The following is a 19,173-nucleotide window of genomic DNA, read 5'->3' as shown; positions in this document are numbered from 1 at the left end:
TACAACAGGCAGGAGATTCCACAACTTGCAAAATAGAACTAAACTGTCTATACAGAAATATTCTTCTTCAAATTCCTTAACAAAGCTTTGTAACTTAACACTAGTAGAAGACTTTTTCTTAGGCATACTGGAATGTGCGGTGGGATACAATTCACTGTAAACTGGCGCTTGAGTAAGTGAAAGGAGGTTGAGGTTCTAATATCTGAACAAAGACAAGTGAGCAATTGCCAGAAGTAATTAGCTCACTGCTCGGATGGTTTTTTCAGGATTATTTCTATCTTTACCTAGGAGACCAGTTTGCCGAGTACAGCAGGTGGAGTAAAAGGTGCAGTGAGGTCTAAGACCATCATTCTATACAATGGGTATTCCACTTGTACTTACTGCAGATGTGATACCCAAAAGCAGTTTTGAGAACACTAGTTCTCATTTAGTAAGTTGAAGATGACTTTAGACAGCTACAGCCATTATCAAACTGCCAAAATATGATGTTTCTACGAAAATAGCTCAAAATATGGCTGTATGAGAAAAAAATAGCCAAAATATGCATTTATATGACAAATAAAAATCACTTAATTGTGACAATAATCTCCTGATTTGCACCAAAATCCAATCAGGCCAGAAAATAGAGACAAAGAAAAAAAAAAGACATTTCCTAAACATCTTAGCCCTACTTATAATTAATCACATACTGTATGTCATGTGAAAAGTCTACCATTTTGTATATATATACTATATTCCTTCAAGAACATAGCTTGCCTATCCTTCAAATGGTGGCTAGAGCCAAGAGTTTCTCAATTTTAGTAGTGTTAACTTAAAAAAAAAAGTTATTTAATATTGCATTTACTGTTATGAACTATAATAATTATATCAGAATACATGTCCTAAATATATTTACTGAATTGATTAAAAAAAGTGAAGCAAGGCAGATATTAGGCTAAGTAGCCTGGTCCAAACATGGTTCAATTGGGATTTCTTTTAAATCCATGTGAATGCTTCCTCTTAATAGAAGGCACAAAATAATGTCAGAACATAGACTTTGAATAATTCTTCAGGTAGGTTATAAAATGCATTTATGTTGACAATTGGGCTTCTATGAGAATTGATACTAGAATGAGTTCTTGGTTCAAAGTAGTGACAGGAGTTAGACAAGGCTGTAATTTATCATCATTATTGTTTATAGCTTACATGGATCATTTAATTAAAGATGTAACATGGCAGAGAGACATACAGATGGGTGGAAATGTAGTAAGCAGTTTAGCCTATCCCAATGACTTGGTCTTAATGGCAGATTGTGCTGAAAGCCTGCAGTCTAATATCTTAGAGCTTAAAAAGAGGTGCAGCGGGTACGATATGAAAACTAGTATTTCCATTAGCAAGCCATTTGGGAAGAAACCTAGAGAACTGAATGCCATATAGGGAATACAAAACTGGGAGGGAAAGACAATATTTCAATTATTTAGGATATTCTCCTAAGAGTGGCCACGTGTATTAATGCACCACAGCTACAAAGCTAAGCTCTGCATTTGGCAAATGCATGGCTATCCTGAGAATGGTTTTCTCTGGTTCCCCACTTTTACTTCCAGGCAAATGCTGAAGCATTTCCTATTCATAGGCCACAGCTGACTCCTTATACCTCCTTACTCAGTTTCATTTGCCATCATTCATTTCATCTTCATTAGCTCCACAACTGAGTTTGGAGTCAGGAGGCACATTTGGCCATAAAAACATGAATATAAATCCATCTCACCTCATCCTCAACCCCATATCAAAAAATGGGACTAAGGGTAGTCATACATTCTCCCAAGAGGGTATTAACTATATATTAAAAGAGTTTACTAAAAACAGCTTTGGCAGATTTGTCCGTCTGTTCATTCTACTGAACCAATTTGCTTCATTTTTGTTTTATTCTCTCCGGAATTACCTGCCGATGAATCATGAGACATTGATAGGTCTCTAAGTTCAGCCAACTTTGAGTAATCATAAAATCAAATCACTAAATGATCACTCCAATAATTGCAAACAAAGGCTTACCCTGACCCGCAATACATTCTGTAATTAGTAGGTTGCTAAGCGACTAACACTTTCATTAATATTCTTATATATGTGACTAGTATGTGCCCGCAGCTTTGCTCGCGTTTATTAATTCAACCGTTATATGTTTCTAAACTATTTATTTAAAATCAAATTAAAACATTATATTTATTAACTCACATTGTTTTGATGTAAACTCCATGCAATACATTATTTTATTTTTATTATATTGTTACTTTCAATGCTTAAGATACCGGGTCAGCGTCAGCGTCAGTGGGTAGTCTAGTGTCAGACCTAAGATGAAACGCTGGTTAATAGAGCAAACGCCTGAAAAGCCTTACATCTGATATGTTTTTTGACATTTTTGACATGCTCTATTGGTGAAAAATATCTAATTCCCGCCGTGGGAATTTAGAATTTTCCATTCAGCACATAGCCCACTCCGCTCGAATAGCTCAAGACTTTACGTCCCCATCCGACGGACGAATCACCATCAACAGCGTCATATGCCCTCACACCATATAAGACCAAAAACGGCTTCCTATGCCATGGACGTAAAATGGCTCCTTGAATTATGTTCTCTACCTATCTTATGTACGTTGCCTAGCGACAGTGACTCTTTGCATTTAACCTTGGTGACAGCATGTTGGATTGTCATATCCCAATACACGTTTTCCGATGGTTTTTCGTTCATAACTCACCAACGAAAATGAAAATTCTGGCTTCGAGGTGAATTCGGACCCCCTTCCATCTACCTATGTTCAAAATTTCAGATCTCTGCATGCTGTAGATTTTGCTGGGCATCGCACACATGCAAAACACAGACAGCCAGACAGACAGACACACTTCCTTTTATTATTATAGATATTCATCTTTAGTAATGTCATTGCATGCAACCATGTTTGATTAATACCTGTAAAGCCAGAGAGTATACACTTTCTCTGATCATGGAAGAATACTATTCCCTGCTGGATACTCGTTGATTCTCTAACCTTTCCCAGCTTCCAAATATATTCAACAGATGGCAGAGCATTCCTAATAATTTACATGCCGCTAAGAGAAAATAGTCTACGTACAAACGGACCCCATCATGACATACATTATCTGGGAACACCTATTGATGGATTACCTAGCTACATTAGAAAGAGTGAAGGCCATGTATCTTAAAAAATAGTTCTCTGCCTGGAAAAAAACACTCCTTTGAGCTCACAAGACAACCGTTCTAAATAGAAGAACTGTGATTAAAAATACCATTGCCTTCTACGACACAATACTAAGCTTTACATCAAGAACTCCAGGATAAAAAAGCGAATATATGGATAGATTTTTACCAAACTGACGGCATGATGATGTCAGAATGGATTAATTCTGACTACGAACTGTGGCATACCGTAACACGCTTCTTATTAAATGTTCATAAAACTATTGAAAAGTGCAGACAAAACAATATGACTACAACAGGCATATCAAGACAAGTTATATGACCTATTTATAATGAATGCTGCAGAGCAGCACGGGTCCCCTAGAAGTAAGTGAAAATGAATCGAGGTGCAGCAAAACTAATGCATTGCCTGTTATTGCATTGATCAATAACAGGTCCATAATGCCCTTAGCTTGCAGTTGTGATAAACAATATTCTGTAAGAAAGAACTCAAACAGAAATACTTTACATGGGTCTGTTTTTCAGACCTACCTTGCTGTATGGGAGTGGGAGCTGGGTGAACTCAGGATTTCTTTATTCATTAAGTCAGAAGTAACAGACATGAAAGTAGGGAAAATGATTGCTGGTACAAACAGGTGAGAACAGTAGCAGGAGGTCACTCACAATGAGGCGATAAAGGCTGTGTTAAGAATGTACTTGGTGGATGAAGCTGTATTTTTAAACCAGCTTTGGTAGTGTGGTCAAGTGAAAGGTTACCTGGAAGAATAATGGACTTGGTCATGAGGGTCAGAGAAGCAAAAGGAAACCAAGAGGACTTGCTTCTTAATATTAAAAAAAAAGAGCAGGTCTGAAACTAAACAAGGCCACAAAGCCAGTAGGGATTGTGGAGGCTCTTAATTTGTTCAGAGAATTTTGCAGACTAAACACTGAAAGGCTTAACAGTCTATAAGGGTGATGTATAGGGCCCAGATTTTTATAATATCAGAGTGCAAAATATATACATACAAATGTAGTAAATGTCAATGAAATATGTAGTCTGATATGTAATACTAATACAGTATGTAATAGTATTAATACACTAAATTTACAAAAGTGATCATATATTATGACTTACGGTTATGATATGAAGCAGTGACATTATTTTAAATACCTCCATAATTTATGACAAAGTCATTGTTGTTGCTTAGATTATTTATATAGTCTACTGGTATTGTCTAATGTTTGTATTGGTTATGGATGAAATTCTAAAGGAAACAAAGGCACGATATGGAATGGATATGAAAATATTGTTGATTGCAGATGATATAATGATCTGCGGAGTCAACAATACAGAAGTGCAAATACAACTAGATGCTTTAAATGATATTATTGAGAAATATGGTATGAAAATCAGTGTGGAGAAGAGCAAAACAGTGGTGATAACAAGAGGAGAAAGAGAAGGAAAAGATATCATTAGTATCATGGGATAAAACCTTGAGGTTGCTGAATACTTCAAACATGTGGGAAGTGAAATAATTCAAGATGCAAGGTTGGATAAGGAGATTAGCAGAAGGGTACAAAGTGGGAAATATGTTCTACCACAATGTAAGGAACCTGGTGTGGAACATATGTTCCTATGAAATGTAAAGAGATAATGTACAAGATGCACTATACCCCTATATTAACATATGCATCAGAGACTTGGACTCTGACAGGAAGAAATGAGAGTAAAATTCAGGCCAGTATGGTAGGGAAGACAAGGAGAGACAGAGTAAGAAATGTTGAGGTCAGAAAAGAGCTAGGGGTAGGAAAACTGAGTGATAGGATGGAGAAGAATAAATAGAGATGGTTTGGACATGTTATGATGATGGAGGAGACAAGGATACCAAAACAAGTGTTGGAGGCTAAGATAGAAGGAAAGAGGGCAGAAGGGAGACCCAGAGCAAGATGGATAGACTCTGTCAAGAACAGTATAAAAAAAAAAGAAGACTGGACTGGAATACAATTACTGAAGAGGAGTGGTGGAAGGAGAGGCAACGGTGGAGAAGTGCCATAAACATTCCGACCTGGCAAGAAATGAAAATGAAAATAATGATGACTGGTTTATAATTCTGACAGTATTAAATAATCAAATTAAATGCATAATCAAAAGACTTCCGATATTTTAAAAGTGTGTTATGGACTGTAAATCGCAAAGTATGTTACAAAATGTATTATTCTAGCTGATTTCCTGTTGCTCTCATTCCATGAAAATGAAACAATAAATGTTACTAAATAAAGTTAATATAGACTCTGTCTTTTAACCTCTATGAAGTAACATAAATAATACGGGAACTAATTTTATTGCTATGCGCAGTGTGTCACCAACTAATTCTCCATGTTTTGCATTGTGAAGTTTTAGCAGTGATCCGATAAAATTCTCTTGTAGACTCAGAGGGGGCTCTTTTTGTTCACCTCTAATGATCTTGCAGATAGATAGAGAGCTTGAATAACCTAGATTTCGTTTCAAGACTGCATGCAGTTTGTTAGAAACTCTGACCAATGAAAGGCACCTAGCCATCCCAGATTCTGAGAAAGGATTAGTGGTGCTTTATGCAGTTGTGCCTACAGTATTTCAGAGACAAGAGGTTAGAAATCCTATTTTAAAGCCAACTTTAGCAATTGAAATACAGTTGAACCTGACTTATACGTATATCAAGGGGAAGAGAAATACTACTTGTAACTCAGAATTACTTAGAAATCAGACTTACGCAATACATCACATATTTACTAAAAAACCAATGGAATAGACCTACATGTGTAAATCCTTGCAAATAATAAGCACATTAAGATAGAAAATATTATTTTGAACTTAGTCCAGCCTTAAAAAAATCAGATAGTTTGGCTTGTTTCACCTTTCTTGCATTAAGAGTATAAATCTCCTTTTGCAAACTTAGTAATGAATTCAAAACATTTTCACTACAAATTTTCGCATTGATGTAACCCCTACACACATCGATTGCACTTAACACTTCACTCAATTCAGTTGTTTCAAAATTCAAGTTGTTATCTCCATCTCCAATGTCACTATCGCTTGTAGCTGGTCCATCACCGCCGCGTTGTTGGCATACATCAGCAATAATCTCTTCATCCGGTAGTTCTCCACATACAGCCAGATTGTCATCGAAATGTACAAAAGTATCGACTTCTACGCCTTCCGGTAGCGTTAGCTCATTACCAGACAAAACTTCGTCCCCATAATCATCATTAGAGGCAGCCTCTTATAGTAAGACACCAGCTTTGCGGAAACAGTTGCTGGTTGTGGAGGATGACTCCTGCTTCCAGGCAGCCGAAATAAAGTCCATGGCTTGTAGCAAATTAATGGAGAGAGGTTCATTTCCTGCATCACTCAGTGTTATCAAATGTTGAACCAGCATTTTTCTATAATGCACTTTGAAATTTGCAATGATGCCCAAATCAAGCGGTTGTAGAACACTGGTACAGTTAGAAGGGAAAAATTCAACTCCGACATTATCCAGAACGATTTGAGGTAGATGTGCTGCACATCAATCCATAAGAAGAAGGATCTTCTACTGTTTCTTTTTCATTTTAATGTCCAGTTTTTCAACCAGTGTGCCATTGGATTCATATTCCATAGGTTTTGTTTTCGCACCCTTAAAACACCTCAGATTCTTCGATTTTCCTTTGACAAGTGGAGGAAGTTTGTCAGATCCATCTGCATTGGTGGCGAGAAGTACGTTACACGAATTTTACTTTTTTCTTCCCTCCATGGCATGAGTCATTTTTTCAGCTAATGTTTTATTAGGAAAGAGATTGTAGAATAGGCCGGTCTCATCACAGTTTTAGATGTTTGGAGGCTGATACTCGCTTATGATACCCGGTAGAACCTCTTCTTTCCAGTGTTGCACAGTGACGTCGTCCGCAGATTTTGAGTCACCGCAAATTGTTCTCCCTATGATTCCTTGATGATCTTTAAATCCTTGCAACCATCCTGATGAAGCCTTGAAATCATCGGTGATACTCATCATTTTAGCTAAATCTATCGCCTTTGCCTTCAGCATGTTGCCACTAACTGGTAGAGCTGCAGCCTGCTTTTGCCGGAACCATGCGAAAAGTGATTTCTCGAAATCTGCGTACCATCCTTCTTACTGACGACTGCGCTTTGCTGATTTTGAACCCAGTTTTAGGAACTCATCCAAAACAGCGTTTCTTTTACTGATGACTGTACATAGCGCGGTCTAAGCAATTTCCGTTTTTGTTTTGTGTGGATTAGTGTCCACTTCTCGTATAACTTTTCCTTTTTCTGTTCTCCATGGCTAATCAAAAGCAACTGAATGACAAAACTACTGTTCAACAGTGAACACCAGATACCGGCACCGTGGACATTTTACTTCACCGTTGTTCTCACGAAAGAAATTCTCATATTCAAACAAATTTACTGTATTTTCATTGTTTCCGCACTGAAACCGCCCACTTTGTTTATAATGTATCTTAATCTTTGGCGGCGTTTCAAAAACTACAAAGGTAGAGGAGGAGCGAAGAGGACTTGCCTTTGTTAAGCCGCCATTAAGTAAGGGTCAACAATGTCACTCGGCGAAACTCTGTGTGTTCTGTTTCAGCACCGAAACCCGATCACTCTACTTCTGCCACGTCGACAAAGAGGAAACTTCGTAAATACAGTAGTTTCTTTAAAAAAAGCACGTTCTCTTACAGTTACGCAAAACTCAGTTATATTTCACTGACACTTAATACGTATAAAAGCGAATTACGTATAAATGGATTACGTATAAATAAGGTTTAATTAACACGCTTTTAAATTATATTTTGCCGGGACCTAAAGGAAATTACGTACAAATACGAATTACATAGAACAGAGTTACGTATAAAGCAGGTTCAACTGTATATTCTATATGTGATGAAATTCGCCAATTGTTTTACTATAGTCTAAAAATTAAATGAGCTGACACAATTTTTAAATGCTTTTGAATAATTACTTAATTATGTAATTATGTAATATTACTGAGAATATGTAAAAAATGTAAAATGACACACATCTATAACCATATGGAACCACAATTTGCCAACATTTTCAGCTGTCTACAACTAAAGGAATGGAACATGTAGTTACGAATCCGGGCCTCAGTGATGTATGTAGGTTGTTTTTTTTTTTTTTTTTTTTTTTTTAATTGTTAATTCACAGTATGCCCCATTACATGACAGTAATAGTGTACTACATGCTTGAGTAATCATATTAAAAATGTAGCTTAATTTTCTAATTACATGCAAGATACATTCGTAATTCAATGGCTGTTATGATGTACATAAGTAAAGAAAACTATGTCCTTTTTTTTTACAGTTGTTCAAATACAGTTGAGTTCATGAAATGTAAGAACTGTTCAAAATATGTACGTATGTATGTATAATAAATACATTTGATGATTAACTTTTCAGAAGTACTCTACTGATGCTGGCTGCAGGAATGAAAGATTGCCACATCCGGAAGCAAACGTTGCTTCAGAATCAACAGGCAATTCAGTAGAAGATGAACCATTTAATGGAAGTGAGTATATGGGATTCTAGAACACATGTAATATTCATACAACATGACATCTGAGTTTAGGAAACTAACCTAAATTTTAAAGGAAATAGAAAAAATTATATATTTTAAAAGTCCCTTTCAGTGGTTGATTATTCAGACTAGAAGTCATTTGCTATATTATTATGGTATTGGAAACTTTTCCTATTAACTTTATACAACTGAATCATAAGGTTTTCAACCTAATTTTAAATGGTAGTATATTAGGTAGTATTTACCAATCATAAGAGAATGGAAAGCCAGTGGATGGTCTTAGTAAATAACTTTTCAGAATACTGTATACTCCAAACATGCAAGAAGAAAATCTCTACGCAAGTTAATTAGTTAAATAGAAGAAGAAAGAAAGAAAGGAAGAAAGGGAAATACTTAGGAAAATTATGATACCGTACTCTAAAAGAAAGATATTTGGACAAAGAAGAAAAAATGAAGACCTCTACTGCAATACAGAGAAAATTACAGACACAATTAAAAGACGAAGACTACAATTTTAAGATCACCTTCACAGTATGAACAACCACAGGCTAACTAAGAAGAATTTTGATTACATCTCCAAATTAAAACACACCACTCATTGGCTGGAAGAGATACGCTGGGATCTACAAAGGCTTAAGATTACTGATGACATCATAAGTAATGGGGTGAATTTCCAGCAACAGATCACTTCTGCAGATTTTTTGCTTTTGCAAATTCTATGTCAACCTTGGAAAGCGTTATTGGAGGAACAGAGGCAGGCGATTAGCCGACATATGAAGTTCTGGGAAGAAAAAAATAGCATAGTCTTGGCAAAATTCTTTAATTAAAAATATCATCATCATAATATGCCTCAGCTTCCATGATGCAGATCTTCTTAAGTGGTATCACCTAGGCAGCCTGCCTACAAATTTCAACATTCCAGTTGTGCTGCTACCTGGTGATGAAAGCAGAATTCTGCTAGAACAAATACTGTGGCCAGTTGAATTTAATTTTATCAAGTGACACAGAGTGTACCACCATAGATCTTTAACACTTTCAACACTATGCCCGTATGGGATAAGGGCGCACTGCTTTCCTGGTTGTGGACGGCGCCCGTATACAATACGGGTGTGATTTTTGAGTGTGTTTATAGCTAGCTGCACGTATCCCATATGGTTCCTGTCCCTTGCTTAGAGGTGTTAGTTTATCTAGTGTCCACTAGAATGCAGCAGTTATCGGGAAGTTCAAACCGAAACGATAAAAAGGGTAGTTTCTCCTTGCCGTGACCTCTATCGAAGCAATTGATGTGCCGGGTGCTGAGCGCGCCAAATCTGTCGCGCTGTCGGCTATGTTACTGTACAAACATGTCCTCACACCAGCTTAATGATAGTGATATCTTGGATATTTTATTGTAGTGATATCTTGGATATTTTATTGGGAGCAGTGGGTTCAGAAATAGATGACAGTGATGAAGACTCTGTTTACGAACCAGATAACATATCAAGTGACAGTTCGGGCAAGATATTTATTTGTTACTTCACTTTCGACTGCAAGTTTTTCTAGCTGCATTATTTTACTCTGAATACAAACGACAGAAATAATTCACCTCTCCAAACATTTTGGCTTATTTTTACGTTTAGATGAAGAGATGCAGGATGATGGTTCACCTGTACCACAAAAATAAAGTAGATGGTGGTGCAAGGAGTGCAAGGTTGGACTGTGCATAGGCCAATGTTTTCAGGTCTACTATACCAAAACAAACTCTTCCCAAATAGGTAAATTGTGTATTTCAAATGTAATTGTGGCATAAGTAGCCACATTAAATGATTCATTTTTATTGTTTGAGCAGGCTTATTGGTAAAACTTGAATGTAAAAGTTTTTTCTCATACATTTTTTTTTATGTTTTTCTTAAGACTAGTATAATTAAGATCTTTAGATATGTACTTCCTGTTTAACATCTTCATTTTGGATGGCTGACACCTTCAGGTATGTACTATGTTTTGCTGTTGTGTAATAATGCATTAAAATTCAGGGAAAAGACCCAGTTCACTGCCAGGGTACATGTTAAAATATTGTAGTGTTAAAAGTGTTAACATGCCAACAATATATTTATTTTAAGTTTTCTCATTTCTTTGATTCTGTTTTGAACTTTTTCTCCTCCATGCATGGGTCTCATGTTCAAAATGTGTATCCTCATCATGGCTGACTTTACAGAACAATATACAAAACATCTGGAGAGAAGAGAGGCTAAGAGTAAAGAGACAGACCTAGGACTTCTATGTTACAAGCACAATGATGGAGAGAAACTGAATTAAAGGAAATCAGGAACTATGACATGTCGTGACTAGATACACCATTCACGATTTTCGTCACAAAATATGCGTGACCAAATCATACCATAATCCCAGCAAAAATTGTGTATGTAAACTGTTCAACCGAGAATGCAACAAATATCACCTAACAAAATGCACTAAAAAAACAATATCATTAACTGAATACAGTAAGATGTAACTTTTTTTTTTTTTTTGACCTTTTGGCTGCAATAAATTCTTATTATTATGGCTCACTTTGATATTCTTAGCACCCGCTGGCCACTGAATGTCTGCCAGTACCTGCGGGCATATTGAGGTGGTTTCCCATTGCCTTTTTCAATGCTTCTTTATACCATTTATCAGCTGATTACTGTGGATCTGACACTTCCTTATAAATCAGACACTGTCAAGATATGCCACTTCTGCTTGATCCGCTGTTGGGCTATTTGCCTCTTGAGGTTTTCATCTTAACTCCAATAAGGAAGGACCTTCCATATGTATGACCCGTGCAGAGAGGGTGTTACAGCATTATAAAGCCCCCAGAAGTTGGGCTACCTGTTGGTTTGCTGTTCTATAGGGGGAGTATTTGAATCAAACCTATTTACGTGTGGGCCCTGTTATACGCCACCTAGGGGTGTACCCTCTAAGGGTTATAGGTTCCCATGAGGGTTATAATAATTACTTTTAATTATAAATCCTAAAAGCTACTGAAGTTTATTCCAACCAATGCCAGGTCACCTGATAGAGGATCTTGCACCTTAGGACAGTGGTAAGTAAGTGAAGAGCGGGTGTGATAAGTGAAACGAGAAATGACAGAAGAAACTTATCTGAAGTCTGTTATGTCTAATACAAATTTCAATTTCAGGCACCAGTTTTTCAAGCTGGGATGTGGCAGAAAAGGACCCCTATCTAAAATGTCAAACCATTTGAGATACAGAGAAATCATTGTTGCTAAAATTAGATTTCTCTATATCCTTTGATCACACATGATAAGATAATACTAGCTACATTGAACTTTAGAACCCTAAGAACTGAAGACAAGGAACTGGAACTCCAAAATGCACTCAAGAACATAAAATTCGATATTCTGGGCCTCAGCGAAGTCAGACAATATGGCGAAGATATAATAGAAAAAGAAAATGGCAACATTTTTAGCTACATAGGAGAAACAAGAGGACAAAAAGGCATAGGTTTCATAATTAAAAGCCATTTGAAACAGAATATACAGGAAATAAGAGGAATCTCAGAGAGGATCATGGTATTATCCCTAAAAATAACAAACATCAAAATCACAACAATCCAGGTATACGCACCCACAGAGGCAAGCACAGAAGAAGAGATCGAAGAATTCTACACGCTTCTAGAAGACACTCTAACAGACTACAAAGCACACCGAACATTTGTAATTGGTGACTTCAACAGCAAAGTAGGGAAAAAGGAATACGTAGACGAAGAACCCATGGGACTATATGGATATGGAACAAGAAATGAAAGGGGAGACAGACTCATACAGTTTGCACTAGGACAAAGATTAAAAATTGTAAACACCTTCTACAAGAAACACCCAGAAAGTAAATGGACGTGGATCGCTCCGAATGGAAAAACCAAAAATGAAATAGACTACATCCTAGCTGATAACCTAGAAGTTGTAAAAGACATCCAAGTAATCAATGGTCTAAAATTCGATACAGACCACAGAATGGTCCGAATTAAAATGAGAATAAAGAAGGAAAAGAGACGCTACTTCAACAAGACGACCCCAAACCCCGAAAGTATAGATCAAACAGAATACACAAAAGCACTACAACACAACCTCCAAGAGCTTAGTCAACAAACAGACCAGAAGGCACAACAATATTATACAGAGCTCATAAACTGCATATCCCTCTCAGTCAAGCAATCTTCAACACCGGGAAACAGAAGAAGAAATAGAATAAAATTAAAGGATAGTACTAAAAGACTGATCGAAGAAAGAGAACGTCTGAAACCACAAGCCAAAGAAAATGAGCGCACAAAGCTGGAATATACAAAAATCAATAAACAAATGAAAAGGGAAATCCGAAAGGACATCAGAGACCACAACACGGAAGTAGTCAAAGAAATCATGGAAAATACAAAATCAATGAAGAAGATTCAAAAGGAATTAACTCCGGACAAACATTTGATACTGGGAGTGAAAGACAGTAATGGTAAAAGACAAGCCAAGAGAGAACAGATAGTGACACAAGCGACAGAATTCTACAGGAAATTATATACAAGTAATTCCCAAAATGGCACACAGTGTCATAAGACGCCAAAAGAGGACATTGAGGAAGGAATACCACCCATTCTTCCCAGTGAAGTAAGAGCAGCCATAAGGGAAGCAAAGAATGCAAAATCCCCAGGGGAAGATGGAATCTACAATGAATTCCTGAACTGGGGTGAAGAAGACATAACCCCATTCATCACTACGCTATTTAACAAGATACTCGAATCAGAAGACATACCAAGGGAGTGGAAACAAAGCACCATCATACTTCTGCACAAAAAAGGAGCCAAAGACGATATCAATAACTACAGACCTATCAACCTAATTGTAAATCTTTACAAACTCTTCATGAAGATCCTAACTAAAAGAATGGCGAAGACACTAGATGAACAACAACCAGTGACACAAGCAGGATTTAGAACAAATTACAGTACATCAGACCACCTACAAGCAGTGAATCAACTGATCGAGAAAACACAAGAATTCAATCTGGATGTATAGATAGCATTTGTGGACTACAGTAAAGCATTCGACTCCGTGGAACGGGAATACGTTTTAGAAGCACTGAGCAAACAAGGGATCCAGAACAAATACATCAGACTCCTGGATAAACTCTACAAAGGCAGCGAGGCCAGAATAAAAACAGAAAGAGAAGGAAAGAACATCAAGATAGAAAGAGGAGTTAAGCAAGGGGACCCTCTCTCACCAAAATTATTCACGTGTTTACTGGAGAATCAGTTCAGAAAACTAGATTGGGAAAACAAATACGGCATCAAAATAGATGGAGCAAGACTAATGCACTTACGATTTGCAGACGACATCGTATTGGTGGCAGAGTCGGCAACGGAGCTAGAACAAATGATAATAGAATTAGACAACATCAGCAAAGAAGCAGGCCTGACAATGAATCCAAGAAAAACAAAATTGATGACTAATGCACTGGAAACTCCAGTTAGCGTAAACGGAGAAATACTGGAATACGTAGAGGAATGTGTATACCTTGGCCAGAACATATCATTCTCAAACTGTTCAGAAAAAGAGGTCAAACGGCGAATAGGACAAGCATGGAAGAGGTTCTGGTCTCTAAAGTTCATACTGACAGACAAGACTCAGAAACTCCACCTTAAAGCTGAAGTCCTAGCAAAATGTGTGATACCAGTCCTACTATATGGATGCCAAACCTGGGCGCTAGCACTAAAACAAAGGAAAATGATCCAGATATGCCAGCGCAAAATGGAAAGAAAAATACTCCAGATCTCATTGAGAGACAGAATACGGAACGAAGATATACGAAGGAGAACCAGCATGAAAGACGCTCTGACGACAGCCGATCAGCTAAAGTGGAAATGGGGAGGACACGTAGCGAGACTGGAGCAAAATCGATGGACCTACAAAATGACAATGTGGGATCCCAGACAAGGAAGACGGAACGTGGGAAGGCAAAGAACTAGATGGGCAGACTGGTTTGCGAGATGGGGAGGAAAACAATGGACAAGAACAGCAAAGATAAGGCAAGAGTGGAAAGAGCTGGGAAAAATTGTGTGCAGAGATCACTGACCTTACGGAATACACCTTTGCTCAAGCCCTGTGATAACATAGGTCGATCAAGACACATATTATAGATATTGTGCAGCAGTGAAATATGCAACAGTGCGCTTCCGCAAAGAGACCTGGAGATCACCTCTCTGATCACTACGGCATAATACAGTAAAAGTGATAAAAAGAGGTTTATATGAAGTGGTGAATATAAAATTATCATCCTCGCGTACACTGCGGAAAGAAGCCGAGCAAGTGTAAAATATGTTGAAGTACGCTCTCAGGACAGAGGCGAAGAATACAACATACAACTGTATGCTTCGACGAAGAGGATACCGTGATGGTCATCTTCTGTGCACTCGGGAGAATAGCAAGATGAATGTCAAACAGACAGACGTTTGCATGCAGTAGTGATTTGATAACTCATCACGTAACACATAGTGGAAGGAGGATATGCACTTGCAATATATGTCAGGAGAATTTCAATGGAGGATAAGGTCAAGAAATTACAAGAAACGTCTACAACATTCGGAGAAGAAGCTATGCAAGAACGAAGAGTGCAAGTTAACGCTTTTACCTAGAAACAACCTGAACCCTCCCTGGGATAAAAGTGTACACGTGTCATTAATGCAACAGTGCGTTTTCACGAATTGTTGTTCCAGAAAAACACAATTGCATTCACTCGGGGGTGAGACTACACAAGTGTACAATATGCGGTAATACGTTATCATGAAAAACTACAGATTAACCAATATAATAATGCTCTTCAGGACCTGCTCACCTGATGAGCTAAACTGAGCACTGTCCCTGCATTGCAGGAGGCCATAGCCCTTAGGGGATTCATACGGCTAATTTATTTGATAAGAAAAGTCAGGGCTCAGTGAAGCAGCTGATTTGTCATTGACCTTCTTTTCCCAAAATAATTGGTGCAATCCCAGCTGAATTTGGTGATAGGCGAGGGTATTTAAATACAACAACTTTGCGCCAATGGTTTCCGGCATGATAAAAATCTCATAGAGGACAGAATCTGACACCCTGGTATCTCTTAAAATCTACTGTATAGCAAATGAAGGGATATTAAATAAAAATAACATTATTAACACAAAAAAAAAAACAGGAAAAAGAAGTCAAGATTGTATTAAAAATAAATAACTATTTAAGAAAAGTCTGACTACAAAGAAAAGAAAGTTGGGAGACTTGCAAGTAATGGAAAGGAACAAAAAATGGAATTTACATTATATATAGAAAGAACGAACAATGTTCCTTGCTATATGTCCCAAATGTTGGGAGACAGAATCTCCATGGCTAGACGATAGGACATTTCTAGCACTGGATTCTGGCTTAAATTAGGTACTGCCGACCATTGTATTTTTAATTAAATTAAAAGTGAGCTCAAAAATTCTAGATGTGTAGAAAGAAAATTAAGAAATTTATAGTCTAAGTTCCCATTTTTAACTACGTCTTACCTATGTTATTCAGAGTTTGTTTATAATTTATTGAAAAATCATGTCTAGTTCCCAAATATTTTATAGAAATATTTATCCTATTCACTTTAATAATTCATAAGAACTTTATATTTCCAGATGGCACAGGACAAATGCAATCTGACTCGAGTACTGCAGAGAACATCAATACGACTGATACTTTAGATCATCTAAATCCTTTGTTTGTTAATGTGGACCACGATTTAGAAACTCCTTCAGGAAATGAGGGTCCTGAACCAGTATATGCCCTTCCTCAGGCAGATCGAGGAGTAGAAGGTAATCTAAAATTTTTAAACAAACAAACAAACAAATTGAGGTTGTACCCAGTATTTTCTTACCCATCTCGTGTAGTGTATTACTTTCCTCTTCTGTACATACTCCTAGCCATTTTCTAATAAGCAACTCTCAAATATGTTGACAAATACAGTAATAGTCCTCCACCCATTTATATTATTTTTATTCATTGTCTTATTTTGCAGTACAATTTTGACTTCTGCCCAGATGTTCCATGTACTGGTACATCACTGTTTCATTTGCAATGTGCACAGTGTATGGTATAGTTTAAATCATCATCTATGTCCCATTCGCGTCGCCCAGGTGTGGTTATGGAATAGTTTAAATATGACTCCTTTATCGCCATTTATAAGATGAAGCACTGCTATAATACATATAATAGAGTGTAACAATAAGGTACGGCCAAACTTTCAGTGCACATTTCCCAAACGTAGAAGAAGATGGGCACACCCCATGAAACTCTTTCTTATGTGAAATGTTCAAAATGCCCTCCATACATCAACCTGCCATCGCATTGAATCCCGGATATGCTGATGTTGGTACGTTTCTCATGATTAATGTAAGAAGGTATTCCCAAAAATAAGGTCTCCTAATTTTTTATAAATACATGGACCTGTTTATATCTACAATGGTTTACATCATTTTACAGCTTGAACATTTAGCTATTTTTCTACATGATCACCATTTCGGTCGATGCATTTTTGCAGATGCTGTGGCAGTTTTTGTAAGCCCATGTCATACCAGCTCGCCGCCATGCTGTTCAGGAAATTGTGAAACTCGTCTTTCACCTCGTCGTCGGTGCTGAATCGCTTTCCAGCCAAATGTTCTTTCTTTCGATGCAGGGAACAAGTGATAGTCACTGGGCGCCAAGTCGGGACTATAGGGTGGGTGGGTGATGATGTTCCACTGAAACTGTTGCAGAAGAGCAATGGGCTGCCGGGCGACGTGCGGGAGATAGATAGATAGATAGATAGATAGATAGATAGATAGATAGATAGATAAAGAATGGGTGAAACCTGCCTTCGCAGGGCTCCACATGTAGGTCTGTGAAGACCCTTTGTGTCCCTAAAACGGGTTTGCCTAGTCCAGTCCTAGTGCTCCTATAAAGGATACCAGTGTCCGGATGTTGGCATTCCTGATGTCTTCCAGGCTCACGAAATGTGAGCCAAGGTATCGATGTCTAGTGCTTGCAAGAGCCTCGCACTGACATAACACATGTGCGGAGGTCTCCTCCTCCCTACCGCATCTTCTACACATCGGATCCTGACTGATTTTCATGATGTGTAGGTGTCTCTGTAAGGTATTGTGGCCTGTCAACAGTCCAACCACCATTCGCATTCTGGTCCTATTTAAATTTATCAGGACCTTTTTATAACTTTGGCTAGGCCCTTTGATAAGTTCACGTGCCTGCCTTGCTATAGTTAACCTCTTCCAGATGTCTAAGTGAGACTGGTTTGTCCTCTGGGATATTACCAGTTTCACGCTTCGGAGTGACATTCCCAGGAAGGGCTCTAGTCCTATGAAAGGACCTTTTGAGCCTTGTTTCGCTAGTTTGTCAGCTTCTTCATTTCCACTGATACCTGTGTGCCCTGGGACCCATAATAGGGTAACTGAGCTAAGTTCATACAGCTGATCTAACATCCTTTGGCATTCCCATACCATTTTTGATGTTGTTTTAACTGCACATAGTGCTTTTAACGCTGCCTGGCTATCGCTGCAAATGGTGATGCATCTTCTGTGTCCAGGCATGTTCCATATATATACAGCACAGGCCAGTATTGCGTATACTTCGGCCTGGAAAACAGTAGCGTATTTACCCATAGGAAGGGAGAGCCTTGTCCTAGGCCCCCAGACCCCGGCGCCTGTCCCCGTCTCTGTCCGCGAGCCATCTGTGTACCATGTACAGCCCCCAGACCTAAGACGGGCCCCAGCATCCGCGGCCCACTCCTCCCTTGTGGGTATCACCACTCTGAACTTATAATTCAAATTAAAACTAGGCTTCATCAGGTCCCCGATCATCATTGTCGTAGGGCAGGTCTGGTGAAGCCTTGTAAGAATAGAGGCATGACCTCTATTCGGATTCTTGAAGGACCATCCTCCGAGTGACCAGAGGCGGTAGACGTGCGGGAGAATATCATGGAGAATGTTTACGCCCTTGCTCAGCATTCCTCTCCTCTGGTTCTGAATTGCCCGTCTGTGGTTTTTCAGGGTCTCACAGTACCTGTCAGCATTAATTACGGTCCGAGCGGGTATAAAGTCGACCAACAATACCCCTTTTCGATCCCAAAGCACAGTTGTCATGACTTTACCGGCAGACTGTGTTTGCTTGAATTTCCGCGGTTTTGGCGAAGAGGGATGCCGCCACTGGCGTGATTGTTGCTTGGTCTCAGGTGCAAAATGGAATGCCCAGGTTTCGTCATCCATGACTATTGACTCCAAAAAGTTGTCCTGTTTGGGTGCAAAGTGCTGAAGAAATGCGTGGGAAGAATCAACTCATTGCTGCATGTGGTCTTCAGTGAGCATGCATGACACCCATCTTGCGCACACCTTCCGGTATTTCAACTTTTCCGTTAAAATT

The 19,173-nt window shown here is 38.3% G+C and overlaps 1 protein-coding gene across 1 annotated transcript in view; it reads left to right on the top strand.

Moving 5' to 3' along the window:
* Positions 1–19,173, top strand: part of LOC136871665 (alpha-2-macroglobulin-like protein 1) — a 261,707-nt gene that overhangs the window by 225,191 nt on the left and 17,343 nt on the right. The window contains exons 26-27 of the mRNA XM_067145159.2: positions 8,624–8,732; positions 16,401–16,577. Of these exons, the coding sequence (XP_067001260.2) occupies positions 8,624–8,732; positions 16,401–16,577 (286 nt within the window). The remainder of the gene's footprint in view (positions 1–8,623; positions 8,733–16,400; positions 16,578–19,173) is intronic.

Source organism: Anabrus simplex, chromosome 4 (genome assembly GCF_040414725.1).
Source record: "Anabrus simplex isolate iqAnaSimp1 chromosome 4, ASM4041472v1, whole genome shotgun sequence".
Taxonomy (NCBI): Eukaryota; Metazoa; Arthropoda; class Insecta; order Orthoptera; family Tettigoniidae; genus Anabrus; species Anabrus simplex.
This window is presented reverse-complemented; position numbering and strand designations above follow the sequence as displayed.